The 20,653-nt window shown below is 39.7% G+C and overlaps 2 protein-coding genes and 1 long non-coding RNA gene across 5 annotated transcripts; 2 read left to right on the forward strand and 1 right to left on the reverse strand.

Moving 5' to 3' along the window:
* The first annotated feature begins 2,521 nt into the window (after positions 1-2,521).
* On the forward strand, positions 2,522-8,213 carry tmem150c (transmembrane protein 150C). Its single transcript, XM_031734378.2, has 8 exons — positions 2,522-2,741; positions 3,824-3,938; positions 5,286-5,339; positions 5,418-5,453; positions 5,551-5,618; positions 5,874-6,001; positions 6,105-6,282; positions 7,720-8,213. The coding sequence occupies exons 2-8, from the start codon at positions 3,865-3,867 to the stop codon at positions 7,905-7,907; spliced, it is 726 nt and encodes a 241-aa protein (XP_031590238.1). The 5' UTR covers positions 2,522-2,741; positions 3,824-3,864; the 3' UTR covers positions 7,908-8,213.
* Positions 8,214-10,440: 2,227 nt separating this feature from the next.
* LOC116315926 lies at positions 10,441-15,976 on the reverse strand. 2 transcript variants are annotated; one of them, XR_004199131.2, is made up of 5 exons: positions 13,263-15,976; positions 12,913-13,183; positions 11,414-12,212; positions 10,820-10,902; positions 10,441-10,649 (listed from the first exon to the last, which is right to left on the reverse strand). It is a non-coding gene; the product is annotated as an uncharacterized LOC116315926 (long non-coding RNA). The 2 variants fall into 2 exon arrangements; XR_005613852.1 differs by having other exon boundaries at positions 10,737-10,902.
* A 184-nt stretch (positions 15,977-16,160) lies between these two features.
* enoph1 (enolase-phosphatase 1) lies at positions 16,161-20,234 on the forward strand. 2 transcript variants are annotated; one of them, XM_031734374.2, is made up of 6 exons: positions 16,161-16,490; positions 17,802-17,903; positions 18,195-18,397; positions 18,555-18,687; positions 18,889-19,012; positions 19,316-20,234. In XM_031734374.2, the coding sequence occupies exons 1-6, from the start codon at positions 16,407-16,409 to the stop codon at positions 19,453-19,455; spliced, it is 786 nt and encodes a 261-aa protein (XP_031590234.1). In that variant the 5' UTR covers positions 16,161-16,406; the 3' UTR covers positions 19,456-20,234. The 2 variants fall into 2 exon arrangements, with proteins under 2 accessions (XP_031590234.1, XP_031590235.1); XM_031734375.2 differs by lacking the exon at positions 16,161-16,490 and adding an exon at positions 16,512-16,615.
* The last annotated feature ends 419 nt before the right edge of the window (positions 20,235-20,653 follow it).

Consider the following 20,653-nt stretch of genomic DNA (forward strand, 5'->3'; position numbering starts at 1 on the left):
GGCAGGCTTTTGAGTGTCCTTGCAAAGAAAGGTGGCTATATTGGTCGCTGATTTGTTTTTGTTTTGTTTTTGAATGTCAGAAATGTATATTTGTGAATGTGGAGATGTTATATTGGTTTCACTGGTAAAATAAATAATTGAAATGGGTATATATTTGTTTTTGTTAAGTTGCCTAATAATTATGCACAGTAATAGTCACCTGCACACACAGATATCCCCTAAAATAGCTAAAACTAAAACAAACTAAAAACTACTTCCAAAAACATTCAGCTTTGATATTAATGAGTTTTTGGGTTCATTGAGAACATGGTTGTTGTTCAATAATAAAATTATTCCTCAAAAATACAACTTGCCTAATAATTCTGCACTCCCTGTACTACCGGTGCCACATCACAAAGCTCAAACAGTTTAAGACAAGCTGCAGAACACATATACCATACCGAACATACTATTCCCAGTCCACAAGTAGAAAGTCAAAATTTATGACCAAGTAGCTCGGAGCTAGAGTCTGATGATGGTCAGTAAGGCGCTTATTCTGGTCCTTTGTCCTGAGGAGGGTGGTCCAAGTGGCCTTCAAGATGCAGAGACAGTGACAGAACTCTCACCTTTGAGAGAACAGAGGAGGTTGATAGCCCAGCGACGCCTCGAATGGAGAGAGACCAGTTGCCCAAGATGTCATTGTGTTGTGGGCGTACTCAATCCAGGTTAACTGCATGCTCCAGGAGAACTGATTAATGGAGGCAACACCCTGGAGAGCCACTTCCAACTTCTGGTTGGCTCGTGTAGTCTGCCTGTTAGTCTGCGGATGGAAGCCAAATAATAGACTAACCTGGACCGAGCCTGGCACAGAACTCTCTCCAGATGTGAGATATCAACTGGGGTCCTCAATCAGACATGATGTCTTGAGGAATCTCATGCAGAAAAAAAATATAATTAACTGGTTTCTGGGCTTTCTCTAAGGCAGAACGGAATTTGAGGAGATCAAAAAAAAGTTGTTGGTAGTGGAAGCAGCACACCGGGAGCACTACACTAATGCTGATATACCTTTAATTCATAAATATATCTAAATTTTTCTCAAAAGTGCAAAGTAACACTTTAGCTGTACATACAAATGCGAGACATTCAAGTGGAAGCAGCACACCGGGAGTCTTAGACATTTTATTCAAGCAAGTTTGCCTTCGACCAAGTAGTGGAGAAATGGCTATGCTCCAAATCAGATGGGTGGTGCAGGACGCCCAATTTGTAGCCACCTCACAAAGTAATCTAAAAACAATGAATTGTAAATAATACTTTTAACAATAAATGTTTTTTCCATATAAAATAAACTGTTTCCTTAATTGATACAAAGATGTCTGTTGTCATGTTTTTTTTTAAATTAGATCAAGCATGAAGCTTAATGTTGTAGGTATATTATTATGGACATGTTAAATTGTAACACAATGTTTAACAGATAATGGTTATCCTTTTTTTTTTAGATAATACACAATTGTCTTTTTCACAGGCTTAAGTATTGATGGTAGTTTGCAGTGGTTTAGTATTGATTGAAATACCTGTGAAGTCCTGTTGATTTTTAATCATGACTTTATTGTTGTTTCGATATTAACCAAGGGTGCAAAAGTGGTGGAAAATCAACATCAGAATTCAACACTGATTCATTATTAACCGAGGGTGAAAATTTGATGTAAAATCAATGTGAAAGTTCAACATTGATTCAATATTAATGCGTTTTGCTGATTTAATGTAAAATCAGCATCAGATTTTTAACATTGATTCAATATGAAATTCTAACACTGTTTCAATCTTAACAGAGAGTGCAAAATCAATGTCAGATTTCAGTGTTAATTCAAAGGAATTGCCTAATATTGATTTAACAATGAGTGTTCGCTATCTGGGTGACTATTGCATTGATTTTATTTTTTGATATAAAATAAACTACATAAATAAAGAAAATGTATATAATAAAAAAAGTAGAATAAATACAGGTTACTAAAAATACTGAAGCAACTGTAGTGCAGAGGTAATGGTATATAGTGTAAAAAGTGTGAATCTGCTGGTGGGGATGGATGCTGATGTACCTCCTGCCTGATGCAGGAGCGTGAAGAGTGTAAGGCTGAGGATCCTCTGCGTCTTCCTCCTACAATGCTGTCTGCAGAGGTCCTGGGTGGTGGTGATTGTGCTGATCTGACCACTAGAGCACTAAAACCTCCTACCAGGTCGTGACGCAGACAGACAGAAAACTCTCGAGGTTGGTGAGTATTCTGGAGTCCATGCCAAACAGCATGAAGTTAGCAATTCAATTTAAACTTATCAAAAAAAATAAAGTGAGCCCTTGGACCAAAATCAGCACGATGAAACAAACTAATAATGGCAGAAAGGGCTTTTGAGAAAACAACATGCATCCGATGTGCACATTTTTAATTTTAGTCCTTCACCACTCCTATCCACCAGAGGGCGTTGGACGTGGTACAACCAGTCTGTGCTGGGCTAAGTAACGCCCTTCTTCCCTTCTTCGCGGCTCACTGACGGACAAACGGATGCTCTTGCAAACAACAGCACAGAAGCCCACAAACCCCAAGAGCACACTGCCCCCATGTGACAGCAGGGCGCTCTGCGGGCACACAGACAGCACCGCGGGCGACCAGTCCCGGGACTGCCAGCGGACTGTGAACGCGATATACCTGCGGGACCATCAAGTCCGCTCCTCGGTGCGCTGTTTGGGGGATTATCCGCCACAGAGACAGGTATGCTCCACAGTTTGATATGTGCTAACCGATTAGAACAGCCTACTATCTGCTTGTAATGTTTGTGTGCAGAAGTATCATGTCCTCCTAACTCTATCTGACAGTATTACACAAGTCGCTTCCTGATGGTCCTAAAATACGTATACTGTGTTTTTTCTTCTGTCTTCCCACTGAGAGACACGTCGGAAGGAAAAGGGAGATTTAAGTATTTAGAAATAGTTAAAATGACTTCTTCATCGCCTTCCTCGTGAATATAAAAGTATATTTTACATGTCTCAAACGACCCTGGTCACAAACCAGTTGCACATTTGCTACAAGGAAATTAAAATTAGATCCTACGGATTGAAGTCACTGTGTCTGAAACTCTGATTCCAAATAACTTGTTATTGTCCTCATAAGGGTCATTTTCCCAAAAAAAGATGACCTAACGCCCCCCCCCGCCCCCCCCAATGGTCGTGTGAGGGCACGCTCACGTGTCAAACACATTTAAAGTTTAGATCTACTATGTAAATTTAAGATTCATTTTGTTGTTGAAAATTTGTAAACGCTGTGAAAAATGTAACACCGCATTTTTAAAAAAATGTTGTTTGGAGCTAAATTTGCTAATATGTGGTTTTAAAGGCTGCATTTGTAATGCACAAATGCCTAACAGCTTTATGTATTTATGACAGCATATCATGATTTACCACGCGTCTTGTTAACGGTTTTCCTTGTCCCTCCTGTGTCAACCCATCATAACATAATAATAAACATATCGCGGTCAGTAGGTCACATGGCAAGGTCCAGCTGTAGATCCTTAATGGAGTTAGCAAAAAAAGTCATTTCAGGAAATCTAATACAAAAGCATTGTTAAGCCAGGCTGGATCTGTAATTTTGCTGCTTCTTCCAGCTGTCAGGTAATACAGGCTAACGTAAGAAAACGCAAAATTGAATGCAAGAGGTAACTCAGAAGTAGTTCTTGAAAGTATTTCCTGCTGTATCCCTTCTGGACCCTGCTATTGTCTCCACCTGAACGAGTTCTCTCTTAATCTCCATCTCCTTTACGCTTCAAATATATTAAACAGATACATGTTATCATGCAGACTAACACAGCATCTTCATCTGTGGACTGAGAGAGGACAAGATGCTGAATTTCAGCCTGTGGGCTCTTCTGCCTCCCATCTACTCTGTTTGTACTGCTACTGGACTGTGGACGGTGTAAGTTTTGTTCTTTTTAGGAACACAACACAACAAAGATAACCAGATTAACTGGTTATTATCTGTGTACACGCTGTACTATACAGATACCCAATAAAAGAAAACCATGAAGACTCCAAAAAGGATCACTTGCAACACAAAACAGCACTAACACAAATATCTATGGCTCCTAAGCAACTAAAAAGACGTAATATCAACACGGAGACATAACGACTAGAAAGAAATGTCAAGTTATTGAAAAGAAACAGAAAAGCTCACAAAACAGTCAGGTTCCGTTGGCTATTCTAATAAAGATAGTAAGGTAAGTTGAGTACACTTTGCTGAAGTAAAAGCTAACTTTGTGTGGCACCTGAAAGTTTAAGAAGTGAGAGCAAAATACTCAGAAGGTAAATTAAGCAACAGGAAGTCAAATATTAGGGATGAATAAGATTAACCAAAGAGAGATTAAAAATGATAAGAAAAACATGTGACACGCAAATCAGAAACTAACAAGAAGCACTCCGACAGCCCAAACCTGCACCAAGGCAGCTCACTCTCTGGGGAGTATTTACTTTTAACAGAACCGTTTTGTATTTTGTTTTTCTTTGTTCTTTTTAAATGGACTTGAAGAAGTCTGTAGTGGAGTAAAAATGCATTTTGGTTTCAACTTGAAGGGAAGGCAAATTTTCTAGATGTTGACAATAGACACCACACGTATAAGATTATAAGTCAATTTCCAACCAATAATTCATTACGTTGACCTTGAAGATCTCGGTGGATGTAAGGCAAATTTCAATGGATTGTTAACGTCACCCCACCCTACACCTGCAAAGTTTTATCAGGATTCATTCAAAACGTTTTGAGCCATCATGTTCCCAGACAGAATAACACACGTGTGCACACCTGTATGTGTGCATACTTGGGAGGGTGGGTTATGTTTACCAGTAGGTTACCAGTGAAAGGCTACAAGTAAGGGAACAAAAATGGGAAATATAGATGATAACCAGATGATAAGAGACTATGAACGCTGGTGTCACATGAAAGCATGCCTGTAATAAAAAAGAAAATGTTCTGAGAAGTGAGTTCGTGATCATTATTCTTCTCAGATATATCATTTCAAAGTGAAGGGGAGGCCTGATGGCAAAAAGGTTTTTGATGTGGCGTTTTTGGATGCGTATGACTAGGAAACCTTGCGGTACATCACAGGTTATTTGAGCTGTAGACGAGCAGCTCATGATCGAAATATTTCAATCCAGAGTAGTTAAAAAAACAAACAAACACATACACACACGCCTCAGTATTGCTTCCACTTTTGTTACAGAATGTTTTATTTATCATGTTTCTTTCTGTGTTGCTGCCTTTAAACAGGTACTTCATAGCTGTTTACAATAAGAACATAACACCGCTGGGTTCAGAATACAGGTTTGAATTCATATATTTTATACACTTCAGGTATTTCTTTTGCTGTATCTCTGGATTCATGCTGTTCATTTGTTTTAGGAGAAGAAATGGCTCCCTTTATCCTCCCTACATCAGGTGTGTGCTGTGCTCTCCGTTTCATATCATATTAACAATAAAAAAACATTTAATTTAAGAATAGCAAATATGATTTTTCTCCTGCTTCCTGTCTCAGTATTGCAGGCAACTTTCCTCCAGCCAGCTGTGTCTTCAGTGAAGTCATGAACCTAGCAGCATTTGTAGGTAATAGAAACATTGCTCTTGATACTGTTACTAGAGCTTTCATTAATTATTGGACAGCGATGGAGCTCATAAGAAAAAACGTATATCAAGCTTTGGATACATAGACAGTACATCAGTTTGCTCTTTTCATTAATTCAGAACATCTTTCAGCTCATTTAAAAACAAAAAAGAAAAAGAAAGTCTTGTTTTTAACCTACTCGCTGTGTGCTGAGAGGTTTGTTTTTAGATCCGTAATGGTTCTTCTCATGTTTTCAGGGTTTTTTATTGCCGTTTTCAGATACCTGCAGCTGAAGGGCAAAATTGACAAACCTTGGCTGAACATTTCTAGTTTGGTGGTTTTTTCTATTAGCTCCTTTGGAATGACCATTGTAGGAAATTTTCAGGTAGTTACACACAAACATACACACGAAAATTAACATCTGGTGGTTAATTTTCCGACTTAAGAACTGAAGTCTGGGTTTACTGACTGACTGGTTTTTGTGTTAGGTATTCACTGAGGAAAACATTCACAACATTGGCACCATTATGGTGTTTGGACTGGGAACCTTGTTCTGCTGGCTGCAGTCCTATATCACCCTGAGAGTTAACCTGAAGAATGAGGGGAAGATGGCTGCCATCGCTCGATTCCTGTTGTCTGGATCCATCACTCTTTGCATGATACTTTGTATCCTTTTACTTGGTATAAAGAGAAGAATCTACTCATGTGAGTGAGATGCCTATTTTTCACGTGAAATACAAAAGAGCAACAAACTCTCCCTTACTGGCATTCATAGAAGAACGAATTACAACTCCAATTCCCACAGAGTTTTGCACCTTTTGTGTAAAAGGTAAATGAAAACAGTATGCAATGATTTGCAAATCTCATAAACCCATATTCTATTTACAGAACAACCCAAAAAAGTTGTGACGAGGGCAACAAGAGGCTGGATAAGTAAGAGGTACTAAAAAGAAGCAGCTCCAGGAACATTTTACAACTAATAGGGTGACCTGGCAACAGGTCAATAACATGAATAGGTATACTGTAAGAGGCAGAGTTCTCTGGGGAAGGCAGACTTTGATCTCATCATCTAGATATGTATTATCAGAAGAGTTCAAGAATCTGGAGAAATGTCTTTGCATAAGGGGAAAGGCTGAAATTCAGTACTGGACACTAGTGGTGCAACGGATCACGGTTGATCCGTAAACCAAACCGATCCCACTCCACGGTTCGGGACGCACGTGATCCGAAGATTCGAAAAAGAAGGAAAAAACGTATGTGTATGGTGCGCGTGGTCAGTCTGTCAAGCGATAGTTATGGCCAGCGCTAGCGGTCTAAGGGGAGGAGCAGAGGAGTTTGCAGCATTTAAGCAGCCCTTTGCTCCCCAATCCGATCGGGCTAAAGCTATTACAAAAGCTACTGGGGTGTTTAGCTGCAGACGGGAGGTCGTATTCCCTTGTGCAAAACAAGGGGTTTAAACTATGATGAACGTGCTTGAGCCACGCTATGATATCCCGTTGCGCGTCCACTTCAGTGACAAGATCGTACCCAGGCATGTATGAGCAGGAAAAGTTTAAAGTTATGCTCTCCAGACTAAAGAGAAGTGATATCATCATCATTTAAAAACTGCATTTAGTGTTTACTTTGTCTGATATTTAATTGATGCACGTGTAAGTGTGACACATATGCAAAAATATAAGAAAAGGGGGGTTACTTTGAACCAGCACTCTGTTTATTTGAAATGAGAATTTATTTGGGTTGTATCGTTAATGCTTCATTTTTACAATTTCCTTATATACATATATTCTAAACTTTAATGTTTTAATTTGCTAGATTTTGTATTTTCTCTTGGCTTTGGTCTTTAAACGTCTTACGTTTTTTATCAAATTGTCTAACATCTGTGGAAACTATAATTGCTTCATGCTGATTCTTTACCTAATAAGAAGCTATAAAAATACTTCCAGACCGTCTCTCTGCTCTTAGTTTGGATGGAATTTATTTTCTGCCTGGCTCAGCAGATGAATAGCACATAATTCTGGTAGAGGGCTGTAAAAGTATCATGCGATGTTCATTTTTCATGTCATCACACCTTCACTCTCCGAACCCTTAACTCCCTCGACACAGACTTCTCCCTGATGTCTCAACGCCTTCACATGCATGCAAGTCGATGCCAGTGGGTGCTCGTCATGATCTTGCTCATCTTCATCAGCACTTTTGCCATCGAGTTTCGTCACAGCAGCTTCAGTATTCTGTGCACAGACAGACCAGGGTATCCCTTCCATTGCTCAGAAACCTCTGAAGTGCCCATGTAGCTGCTCAGTGAGCTGTAGGGTGTTACACAGGCTCATGTTTAAGGTCTGATGTTGTATTTACAAGTACATACTTATTACTCAGTTACAGCTCTCTTTCAGGGGCGGATCTAGAGAAAGTTTCTTAGGGTGGCATGAGGGTGAAATCAAATGGGGTGGCAAAATTACACGTTACATTCTGTAATCTGCTTTATATATGGTTAAAATACATCAAATGCAGTAAGTACACACATGTTTCATATAAATATACTTTGTAACGTTCTTATTTTCTTTAACCTACATAATTAAAAATTTTAGTTACGTAAAACATGACCGTGGCTCAGGGGGTTGGGAAGTGCACCTGTCGCCGGTTCGATCCCCGGCCTTTCTGTCCTGGTTGTTGTGTCCTTGGGCAAGACACTTTACCCTACCGCCTACTGGTGTTGGCCAGAGGGGCCAATGGCGCGATATGGCAGCCTCGCCTCTGTCAGTCTGCCCCAGGGCAGCTGTGGCTACAACCGTAGCTTGCCTCCACCAGTGTATGAATGTGAGCGTGAATGAATAATGGCATTGTAAAGCGCTTTAGGTGCCTTGAAAAGCGCTATATAAATCCAATCCATTATTATTATTATTTTCACATTTTTCTCTCATGTTTAAACACTCTCAAAGTTCAAACCTTCGTAGAAAAAAAAGTCCAGTATTATAGAATGAAACCAAAGGCAACCCCGGTTCTCTTTGACGGTGCAAAACATTTCATTGACATTGTTGTGTTTATTGACATGGAAAATTGCACACAAAGAAAAATCAGTGAAACAGCGAGGCTGCGAGAGGTGAACTGCAGCGAGGGACCACTGTATAGCCAATATAATAAATGAGTATGTAGTCCAGTAATCCAGAAAGCTACACAACACGGGGTGGTTTATTTCCAAACACAAGTCTAACTTCAGTTTCACACTCTTTTTTTTTTTTATTAGAAATAATCAAATTGTTAAATGCTTAAATTTACACAAAATACCAGAAATCTGCACTGTCTCAAACACAAAACATCTCAAAAGTATTACAGATAAAAGGTGAATGGATGGAATGAGCGCTATATTAAACAGTTTAAAGGTAATGTTTGAAAAGCGCATGTCATCTGAGAGTGTAATGAAAGAAACAAAACCTTAAATAAACACTGCATTCTTGATGGATTTTAATTGACTTAGTACTTGCAATCATTGCCAGTATGATTGTGTTATTATGTACTCTGTGTGTTAATGTGTTTTATAATCTTTTATAGGTTTCCTATTCAGTTTCAGTTTCATATGAAATACATAAATAAAAAAATACAGTGAAGGAATAAGACTGATGTTTCTGACAGTATTCATCTTTGCTGAGGCTCCACATAACTGCACTGTAGCACAGCTGTGTACATACAGATGTCACTGTATCTGTAAACCTCAATAATGTGGTCAGGGGATTCTCTGAATGTTCCAACAACCAATAAACACAAAATATAAAAACTTTGAATCTGCCCTCATCTTCCAAGGTGGAGTGGCACTATTCCCTCTATGGCTGGTTAAACCCTTAAAATTGTGCGATCGTAGCAGTGTAGCCATGTGAAGAAAATACAGGCAGAACTAAGTAGATCCAGTTTTCCTGTGAATAACATTGGACCTCATTCAGTATATGTATGGAAACATTGTTATCCTGTGCAAAAAAAAAAGTGCACACACAAAATTACATGAAACCTGTGCAAATTTTGTTCTTACCACTGTGTGTGTTGACTCTGAATCATCCATATACTGCCATGCTTCTACTTCTCTTTGCAAATAAGCAAGTTTACCTCAAGGTGAAGTGGAGAAAGTGATGATGGTGTAAGAGAGACACCTACATCACTAAAGTAAGAAAACAGGAGGAGATATGACTAAAGAAACTGAAACAGTGTCACAAGTCAGTGATTCATCTATATTTTAATACATGAATCTGCTGGTGCTCTACACACAGATTTAGAACAAATGATGAAGGTCTGGCTATCTTAAAAATGTAAAAATAATCAGTAATCATAACTATTTGTACCATTATTAATATTATTAATACTGCTGTTGTAGTTATCATTTGATCATTATTTACATGTGCCAAACGACTCTTAGAATTACAATTAAATTAAAAAAAAAAAAGTTCTGGAAATGGCATTAAGGCTCTTGTGCTTTCCTGGTTAGCACATCTCTGGAACATTGTGTGGAAGTCTGATGGTGGAACACACCACCAGCACTTTATCCTCTGAAGAACAGTGTCGACAAGTTTGCCCAACTGATCGATATGCGTGTGGGGTTTTTTTGGACTTTGAGGCCGCATTTAACTGCATCTCTTGGGGTTGTTCTGTAGCATGAGGCATCATGTCTGTTGTTACAAACTGGGCATTAGTACAGTTGCAGTGACAGCTTCAGGTTCACATTGTTGGAATGATTCTGTTCATGGTATTTGAACAGAACTTCTATGTACATACAGTGGTGTGAAAAAGTGTTTCAGATCATTGAACAAATCTAAATATTAGACAACACAACTAAACACAAAATGAAGTTTCTAAATCAAAGTGTTTATTATTTATGTCAAGGTGTGTGGCGAGAATGGAACCCAAATGCAGGATTTTCCAGCCAAAGAGTGCGTTTTATTTACAGTGATAAATGTGAACAATCGTGAAACAGCTTTCAAAGAAGTGGTTTCCGTTAATGTGCTCCCAACTCCCAAATGCTCCAATCCCATGACACACTCTTCTCCAAGTTCCTAACAAGACAAGGCGTAGAGATCAGTTTGGTGAACTCAAAAACACACGCACAGACTATTTCCACTCAGAACTGGGACTTCACTAACTCGGTAACTCAACAATCCAGCATTGACTCAAGCTCAGTCAAACAGTTAAGTAGTAGCCACTTTGCGAAAGTCATCAGCATCACCTGGAATCTAGATGGAAGACTGGTGTGGCTGGCTTCAGCGCTGGAAAGACCTTCTGGCCTGATGACGCGCATAAACTGGCACGCTGGAATACACACACGTATACATAAAGGAGGAGGCAGGGGACTGGGAGGGGAGCCAAAACAAAACACATAGAAAAGCATACACACAAGCAGATCGACCGGTGGAGACTGCCACACCATCACAATTTAGGAGAGAAAATCCAAACCTACATCATATAAAGTGAAAATACTGTAAAATTAATATTTTAGAGAGAAAATTTGAGAGCTAAAGCCCTTATGTCACTATAAGACACATAAGTTACTAGACCAGTTCTAGGCTGCAGGAGTGGTGGAGCACAGCACAGTAAAGAAACTAGAACCTGAAACCTTTAAATGAAAAGCCGACATACAAACTAAACTAAATCAGTGTAATTTAATGAGGGAAATTCTTTTGTGTGGTGTCTCTTCTTTTTTCTTCTGACTTTTAAAAGCAAAAAGCAGAAAAGCAACAATAAAAAGTTAAAACTTCAAGATGTTTTTTAACATTTTGGGACATCATTTTAGAGACAACCTAAAACATTACTTATTACTCACCACTTTGTTCATTCTTGCTGTTGTCTAAGATGCAGCAGAGGATAATTTACACTTGACACTGTCTTCATGGATCCTTAGTTCGATTTACAGTTGGCTCTACAATAGATGTCCCTGGTTCAACATCCAGTCACAGCCCTGCCATATGTCCAATGCAGTTGACAGAAGTCTTAAAACTTAAAGAGTCTTGAGAAAATAAGTTCTCCAGAGAAGGCTTCACAGTTTCTTTGGTGGAGTGGGGCTCCTGCTGCTGCTCTTTTCCTCTTCATAACCCTTTACAAACATCTTTAGAAACTGGCAGATCTCCCGACATGATAACGCTGTCCTCTGAGCTGTAGTCTGACTCTCCAGTGCCTTGTCATCTCACTGTTTTCTGTGCGATAAACAGCAGAGATGACTCTGGTGACGATGAGGCTGACATCCAGGGTGTGGACACCGTTCCTCCGGTCTGTGTTCAGCGCATAAATATCCACCTTGTCTGGAAGTACAGGAGTCAGGATCTAAGAATGTAAGTGGCACCATGCAGGCAGCACCATCATACCAGCTGGTGAGTCTGTAGAAGGAGATGGAGTGGCGTTCTCCCTCTAACTCTGCAGCACAGGGGTAAAAGGTGTCCTCATCTGCTCTGAGTGAAACAATCCCCTGACTGCAATATGAGGAAACTCCTTGGACCCCGTAACAAGGTCATGGTAAAGGGAGAGGATTTGATTGTTCATAGAGTCCAAAGGGCTGCTGCTTAAAGGCCGGTTCCTCAAATTTGTGACGACCATCTGACGTAGACTGACTGGACTCACCAGCTCAGCTATGAGAAATAAAAATGTCATCTATGTTAATCATGACATAATCAGGTAGATTAAGGATTTAAATGTCAAGACATGGCTTTAGTTCATCATATGGTAAATGGCCTGTATTTGTATAGTGCCTTACTAGTCCCTAAGGACCCCAAAGCGCTTTACACATCCAGTCATCCACCCATTCACACACACATTCACACACTGGTGATGGCAAGCTACGTAGCCACAGCCACCCTGGGGCGCACTGACAGAGGCGAGGCTGCCGGACACTGGCGCCACCGGGCCCTCTGACCACCACCAGTAGGCAACAGGTGAAGTGTCTTGCCCAAGGACACAACGACCGAGACTGTCCAAGCCGGGGCTCGAACCGGCAACCTTCCGATTACAAGGCGAGCTCCCAACTCTTGAGCCACGATCGCCATTTCCACAAACGGGTTATGAGAGGCCCACAGCAGAACTCATTCTTTATAAAACCCTTAGGTGAATACAGGCTGTACAGTCTGTATTCACTTAAGTAAAAAGTAATCAAGTAAATAAGTAGGAAAAGTGGTTCCATTTCACTTCCACATTAATAAGATTATAGCTGGTGATTTTCTATGCTGTGTTAATATCATCAAATCCTATTTAAAGAGCAAACCAACAACAAATGGCCTCTGTAGCAGAAAGGAACTACACATACCAGGTTTTGGAGAAACAGAAAATACTTACATATGGTACACAACCCTTCTGACATCTCTCATTTCCCCCTCTTTCATGCCAATCTTTGTTACATTCTCCATTTGTCACGGCAGGGTTGCCAGTACAACAGGCTGGAATGCAGACAGAGGTGGAGGCTGAGTGATTTTCCCAAAAGTGAATATTTATTTATAAACACACAAAAATTGAAACTACAAAATGTAACTATATGTGATTCTAGTGGTGGCAATTATGGTACAGCGCAGGAAGGGGATCAGGATAAAAGATGCTGGGGTCAGAGGCTCTGTAACAGAGGAGACAGGTATCAGGTGGGCTTCAGGAGGTAAGACAAGTAAACAGGTGGAAACAAGTTTCTGCCTTACTTGTGAGCAGGTCGGAGGGAGCGTGGGGAGAAAACTGCCAGCGGGTTCGGGGTGAGTGTCAATTTGACTGTGATCCAGACAGTCCAGAGTTCCCGAGAGTTCCAAGACCAGAGGTGACGGCAGGGGGGCAGGCAGGTGGAGCAGGTCATCTGAATGACGGAGTGACCAGCGATGAAAAGGTAGGTAAGGAACTGCACAGATGAGTGAATGGTCTGAGAGGTACTGTGATACAAGAAACGATAAGTCAGCACAATGAGAATGAATAATGACAAGTAGACAAATTGAAGGCCTGGCACTAAGTAAGGTTGCCAGACATTCTGATGAAGACTCATTGAGAGCGCTGGTCTTAAATACCGCCAGCTGAATTGCCAACAGGTGTGGAGAATAGGTGGGGTAATATGGCTCCACCTGGGGGTTGAAACCTAGAGCTGCTGGAGAAACACTGCAACTCACCCAGACCATGACACCATTTTTATCTTTCCCCCTTCCTTGACCGACATAAAATGAAAACCTCATATGAACAATTTAAAAGTCTGCTAAAACATACGGACATAATTTCCAAAGGCCATTAGTAGTTCAATGTCTGGATCCAAAACTTTCCAGTTCTGTTGATCGTTGGGGACAAAAGCCCTTGTTCCATGTGTTCTTCAGTTCCATTTCAAGGTTACACTAAACAGTCTTTCAGTGCTTCTCTGTTTTCTTGCAGTTTCTTGTCTGAACTCAAGTAGCTCAACTGTAGCTCAAGACCAGTGAGTAAATGAGGCCAAACAAAATGGCAACTGGATTTGCAATGTTACCAAGGTCATGAAGCACTTCGACACATTCAATGATTAGTCCAACATTTTCAAGGTCGTCTGTGGGTTCCCTAATGGTTGTTCTCAGATTCCTAAAAATAAAAATAAATACATCTTTAGCCAGAACACAAACCTGCAAAAACATTCTCTTTGCTTCCAGAGAGCAAATTTGTGTAAAGTAGAGGCCACTAAACTTATCATGTTCTCCTTTATGAGGGTTTCTGGGTCTTCAGTGAGATAAACAATTAGCACCTTCAGTACACAAGCTCTTTTAGTTTAAATGTCATCTTCCTACCGCAAAGAAAAGGGCGATGTGTGAGATTATTGTTGTATTGTGCAGTAAACAACACTAGTAAAATAAACTACAAGGAAGAAACACAAAAAGTAATCACTGAAAAGTCCACAATACCCAAAACTTTTAATAGTTTCTGCAGCTGAAAGTATCAGTTTAAACAGTTTAAATCTTAAGTTTAAGGAGATTTTTCCCAATCTACTTACTTTGTAAAAAATCTTGTGAGAAAAGGTTATTATAGAAAGAATAACAGGAAGAAACACCAAAAGTTATAGCACCCAAAAATAACCCACACAGAATTCTAGCTGTTGCATGAACTTGGATGTCAGTAGGACAGTGGTGATGCAGGCAAACTCTGCTTCCACCTGCAAACATTTAAGAATTACAGTAAAATGTGAAAAATGTGTTTGGTGGACCAGAACAATATGATGTAGGAAAATCCATGAAATGCATTTTTATTTCCTGATTCATTTTAGTTAAACAATGTGAAATAATGAGACGTGGGATTGGTGCTCTTTCTTAACTACAAATCCAATTTGAAAATTGCAATTTCTAGCTCTGGGTGAATATTCATGAAAAATTTGAACACTTTACAATTTTTTTTATTTTTTATTTTTATTTTTTTGTTAATGGAATAATCAAGACAATATAATGATAATAATACCTCACGCTCAGAAAAGACAGCTGGTCACCTTCTTTTAAAATCAGCAATGAAAAGCTTGTCTTTAATCACCTAACCAGGAATCTACAGATCTCTGAAATGTCTGATCAACATGTGATCTACATAGGTAACTTTGGGGTGCATTCCAAGCTTTAAAGGTGCATGGAAAATTTAAATATGTGCATGGATAATAAGGGTGTCTCCGGCCAAAGTGGCTGTGGTTTAACCTGCAGTGCTTCAATGACTGAGATCTTGTAGCCTCTTGTGCTGCATACTCTTTACACTTCCACATTCATGTTAGTGAAACTGAAACAAAACAAAAAGACACTACATCATATATTACTTTAAATATCCTCACGGAAAGTGTAAAGATACACTCTGACCCTTCATTATGATCTTGAAGATGAATTCTTCTAAACATTTAATGGTGATGGAATTTTACTTGCACTATGTAAGCATCACCAATAAATTGAATTGTTCCTGTGCAGCCTTCAAGTTTGGAGATGCTTTTCAAAAAAAGAGATGTCCTGTAATAACATATTAACCAAACTTGTGGTTATAAAATAGAAAATGTACAACAAGCCCAATTTTAGTTTTACAGTACTAACTACATTAAAACATGACAATAATAGCTGATTCATTACATATCAAACTCGGGACCACCATCACAGTATTTATTTTTAAGACTGGTGAAAGAGTATATGAGTTGAAAAGTTTCATAGAGACTTAAAATCAGCTCATCAGCTCTCTGCAGATTTATTCACATTTGTTCACTCACGTTTGATTTATTTAAGATAGCCCTTTTATAGCCCTGTAATTTTTATGTTGAAAGGGGCTATACAAATAAAATTGTGTTAATGATTAGTTAACAGGTGTACCTTATACTACTACTTCTGCATTACAGTGTGGCACTGGCATAGTTTCAGTATTGCTGTTGTAGGACAAATAAAACACTTTCATATAAAATAGCCCCCTGTTGTCATAAATGTTAACCAATACATAATACCTAATGCAAAATATGCTTTCATTTAATAAAATGGCACAGACAAGTAAAGTAGGTGTTGGAATATAGATTTTAAACAAATAAACAAACTCTTCTTGTTGTTTTACTTGTTGTTCATTATTAAGGTACCGCCACCTACTGGCGTGGAGTCTGAACTGACGGAGCTGGCCATGTGTGCATATTACTGCCCTGTGTGTTAGCTGTGAAGTGATAGCTAGTTAGTGGTTTACCACCAGATAGATTTGTTAGCGCGTGCATAATCTGTGGTCTGCTTGATCTGTTAGTCTTGTAGAAACAGCGAGGACCGGGTACAGCCTGGTTCTTCCACCGCGGTGCTGCTAATTAGTAAGCTAACGTCAGCTAACAAGAGCAGCTGCAGACTCACCCAGTAAAAATGGCCACTGTTTCTATTCCTGCCTGCACTAGTGCCCTGCTGCTCGACATTGAAGGCACCACCACACCGATTACATTTGTGAAGGTAAGCAGCGTGAAATGCAAACAAAGTCTGCACGTCCGGTTGTGCGGCTATGCTAACAGCTGCCTGTCACCGGTAGCACATAGCTAAACCAACAGAACTTCACAGCGTCTCTCTATCGCCTGAATGTAATGCAATTTTATTGTTTTGCTTCTACAACTGTCTGCTTTTGTCCTTTTATTGTTTCGTCCATATTTGCTTTATATAACCAGAAATGCCGTTTGACAACGAACACACCTAACGCTGCGTTTATGTCACACAAGAAGTGTTGTAATTAGCAGTTTCATGTAATATTTTTTTACTTTTATGGAAGCCTCTTTGCTTTGTGTCTTAGAAACACAAAGCATGCGTTAGAAACAGACATAGACATGTGGAGTCAGGCCAGTTTTCTAATTACTGTTTAGCGTCACGATGTAAGTATGCAGCTGTTGGAAGTCAGTAATGTGGAGGTCAATTCCCGCTCTAGATCATTCCACACGGCGTGAAGAAACATGACAGTTTATTACGGTTCAGCGGTGGCAGTGTGTTGGCAGTCAGTGGGGCAGCTATGGACAGTCCGCCTACCTGCAGACGGTCCACACCGTCTGTCCACTGTCCATACACTATCTGTGTGTTGCCAAATGGAGGCAGTGTGCTACTCTTGCTTGTGCTGTTGTTGGTCCTTCAGCCTGATGTAAGACCAAATGTTAAAACCAGTGGAAGGTGTCCTCTGTATTCGTCATACTTTTTTCTTCTTTTTCACTTAAATTTTTGCGTTTTGACGCATCTCCCATGCCTGGTAGTCTCCTGTTGCTCCTGACCATTGGTTTACCAGTCACCATTCACAATGCTCATCAACATTGAGCTACACACTGTTGGGTTTTTCAAGAACTGCATGGAAGCACATTTGCGTGGGTTAAAAAAACTCCTCTCTGGGTAGGCAAATGTCTATGCAAACGGACACAACAGCTGTACCATAAATGAAAGAAAAGGCTTTCAAAACAGGAATCAATAAAAATTGTTCTGTTAGTATTTTCTGACTAGAGGCTCTGAATTAGAGCCTAACCGATATATGTATGTCCTATATTGCCATCGGGGAAGTTGCAGAGTGCCCTCCGGTGGAGAAACTATGGACATCAGCACTGGTTGAAGGGTGTTTCTACCATCTCTTCTGTAGTTTCTGTTATTAAAATTTAACTTTATTGGCTGCTATAAATACAGATTGGCAGATAGGTGATATCGGTCTGCTGACAAATCACTCAGGCGTTAGTGTGGGTTTTATGTTTTGATTTTATTTTATTTTTCGCTGTCACATGTCCATGTTTTCATTTCTAGGATATCCTTTTTCCGTACATCAAAGAGCATCTTGAGGATTACCTGTCCACTCACTGGGAAGAAGACGAGTGCAAACAAGATGTTCATCTACTAAAGAAACAGGTAACTGGCAAACATGTTTTTAAGTGTGATTCCCTACTGGAAGAATGAAATCCAGGCTGTTACTCAGCCTGGCAGGAATGCAGCTTGTTATTTATCAGCAGCTAGTGAACAAAGGAGGGAAAACTTTTATTTGGGTACTGAAGAATTCTTATATTTTCATCTTCTATCCTTTATTTTCTGAATTGCTTGCCTTTTTTTTGATGAATATTGTCGTCCCTGTTTTAATCCACCAAGTAAACCAGGGAACATGCCTTAGCGCTCTTTTAACAAAAAGGCTGACTGTCACGGCAGATTGAAGAGGACATGAAACAGAACCGGGCGTGTCCTGTGCACACTGTGGACCAGACAGTTCACACAGATGAGGAGAAGGCCATTAGGGAAGTAGTAGAAAATGTTCTGTGGCAGATGGCGGCAGACAGGAAGTCCACAGCACTCAAACAGTTTCAGGGTCACATGTGGAGGGCAGCTTATGCATCTGGGAGAATCAAAGGCGAGTAAGTACACTGATCATTTTCCTCACTTTTAAAATTCATATGCGCTCTGCTCAGGTTTGGGTCATAATTTGGCTTGTTTGTCAGAGGTTGAGATAAAAAATAATAATAATAATTTTAATAAGCTGCAGTTTTTTTTTCCATCCCTTTTTAAAATCAGGGTCTATCAGGATGTAGTTCCATCCATCAGAACATGGAGAGCACGTGGCCTGAAAGTCTACATCTACTCCTCTGGAAGCGTGGAGGCACAGAAACTTCTATTTGGATACTCTGTTGAAGGAGATCTTCTAGAAGTATGTTCCCCTCTCCCACTTTAGTGCAAACACAACCTTTGCTTGCACATAGTTTCTATTTTCTTTTTCTTTTATGTATTTTATAAGAAGGTTAAATTTTTGTATTGGAGGGGCTGTACTTGGCTAAAACAAATTGTAAGCTCTTGTTGTTTATGTTATTGATATTGTCTAATCTGATGGTTTGATTTTTTTTCTTTTCAGTTATTTGACGGTCACTTTGACACCAGTATAGGGGCTAAAGTAGATGCAAAGAGCTATGAGAGAATTACAGAGAGGATCGGCTGTCAGCCTGAGGAAATCACATTCCTGACAGACGTCACCCGGGGTAAGTATGTTAGCAATGATAATATTCTGGGTTTGGTCTGCTAGTAAGATCACATCAAGACTACCAGGATGAATAGATCGGTGGGGGCGAAGGCAGTGATGGGCAAAGTGAGGCTTTGTGAAACACTGAAATGTTCAAAGTAGTCGTTTTGTGTTGAGGTTTTGAAACCGTCTGACACCCGTCTCCAAAGAGATTCCTATTGGCCACTTTTGTTTATTGTCACGTCTTGATAATAATATTCTGTTAAGGGCAAAAGACAACAGTGTACTTCCTTTTTTAATGTGACTGCATTTGTCATTGCAGAGGCCAAAGCTGCAGAAGAAGCCGGCATTAATGTTGTGGTGGTGGTCAGGCCTGGAAACATGGAGCTGACAGATGAGGAGAGGGCCCATTATAACCTCATTACCTCCTTTAGCCAACTTCAGCTTACAGGACATGCTTAACAAAGAGTTAACAAAGGATGACTTCGTGATGACCTCTCCTCTTTTTTTGCCCCCACCTTTTTTGCAATTCTAGTGTTTTATTGTTTTGTTTTCTTTCTTCCACATTGATGGGTGACGAGGGACTGGTGATGCTGCTGGGACTGCTGGCAATCAATGGGGCTGATCATGAAATTCCAGTCTTTAAAGGTGGCTCACTATCCAGTTCTTTCAGGATGCCTTTCTCATGAATAGAAACGGATGCACCAAGCATTATAGGAACACAAATGGGACGTCATTGTCATTGGACCATTTGTTTGAATGGGAAGCTGTTGCTTTACATTTACAAGCCTGAAGGAAACTGCACATGACATGTGAGACTAGCTTTTTACCTTTTAGACGAACTGTATTTGACTGCCACTCTCCAAATGTATATGCGTGAACTGTATTTCTTAACCATTTTGTAAATGTTCATGTACCATTTTCCTTCCCCTCTACCCAAACAAATGTGTTGCAGACGTATGGAGTCCTGTACAGTTAGTGAACTGTCTCGTTTTAGAAAGTATAATTACAGTATAGATGCACTCAGCAGAATGAGAGTCTTCATTTGAAACTTTGTTTGAATGTCTTAATTAATCCCCTCACAGGTGAATGGTGTCTATTTAAATGTGCCATACTTGTTGTTCATTTGTAATGTTGATCTTGGGAAGTGAAAATACTGAAACATTGCCAGACTTTGTGTGAAACATTGTTGGTATTATTCAGGAAATTGACTTCTAATAAATGCCTTGTCTCCCCCAGAAGCCTGTCTTCTTCTTCAGTCCAAACTGTTTTAAAAAAGTGCTTTCAAATTGAACAGTAAGGATCACAAATGATAAAACCACAAAAAAGAAAGGAAAACAAAAAAACCCTTAAAGGTACAATTTAAAATTGGTGCTTTGATAAGTAGCTTGTGTCAACATAACAGTGGTTCGTGCCAATAGGTAAGTGATTTTAACAATTTTTGCTCAAGATTAGTTAAAAAAATGACAAAAGTCTGGCTCCTTGGAAGAAAAATATAAATAAATGAGGGGTGAGACTTTTGCACAGTACTGTAGTCATTAAATTAAATTTTATGACTTAGATTCTACATCTTATGATATTCTATAACATGCTGATGGGTGGGTTGGTTATTTGATTCATCAATCATGATGAATCTACTTTTTGTCTTTGGTGTATTATT

This window comes from Oreochromis aureus, linkage group 7 (genome assembly GCF_013358895.1).
Source record: "Oreochromis aureus strain Israel breed Guangdong linkage group 7, ZZ_aureus, whole genome shotgun sequence".
NCBI classification, from domain to species: domain Eukaryota; kingdom Metazoa; phylum Chordata; class Actinopteri; order Cichliformes; family Cichlidae; genus Oreochromis; species Oreochromis aureus.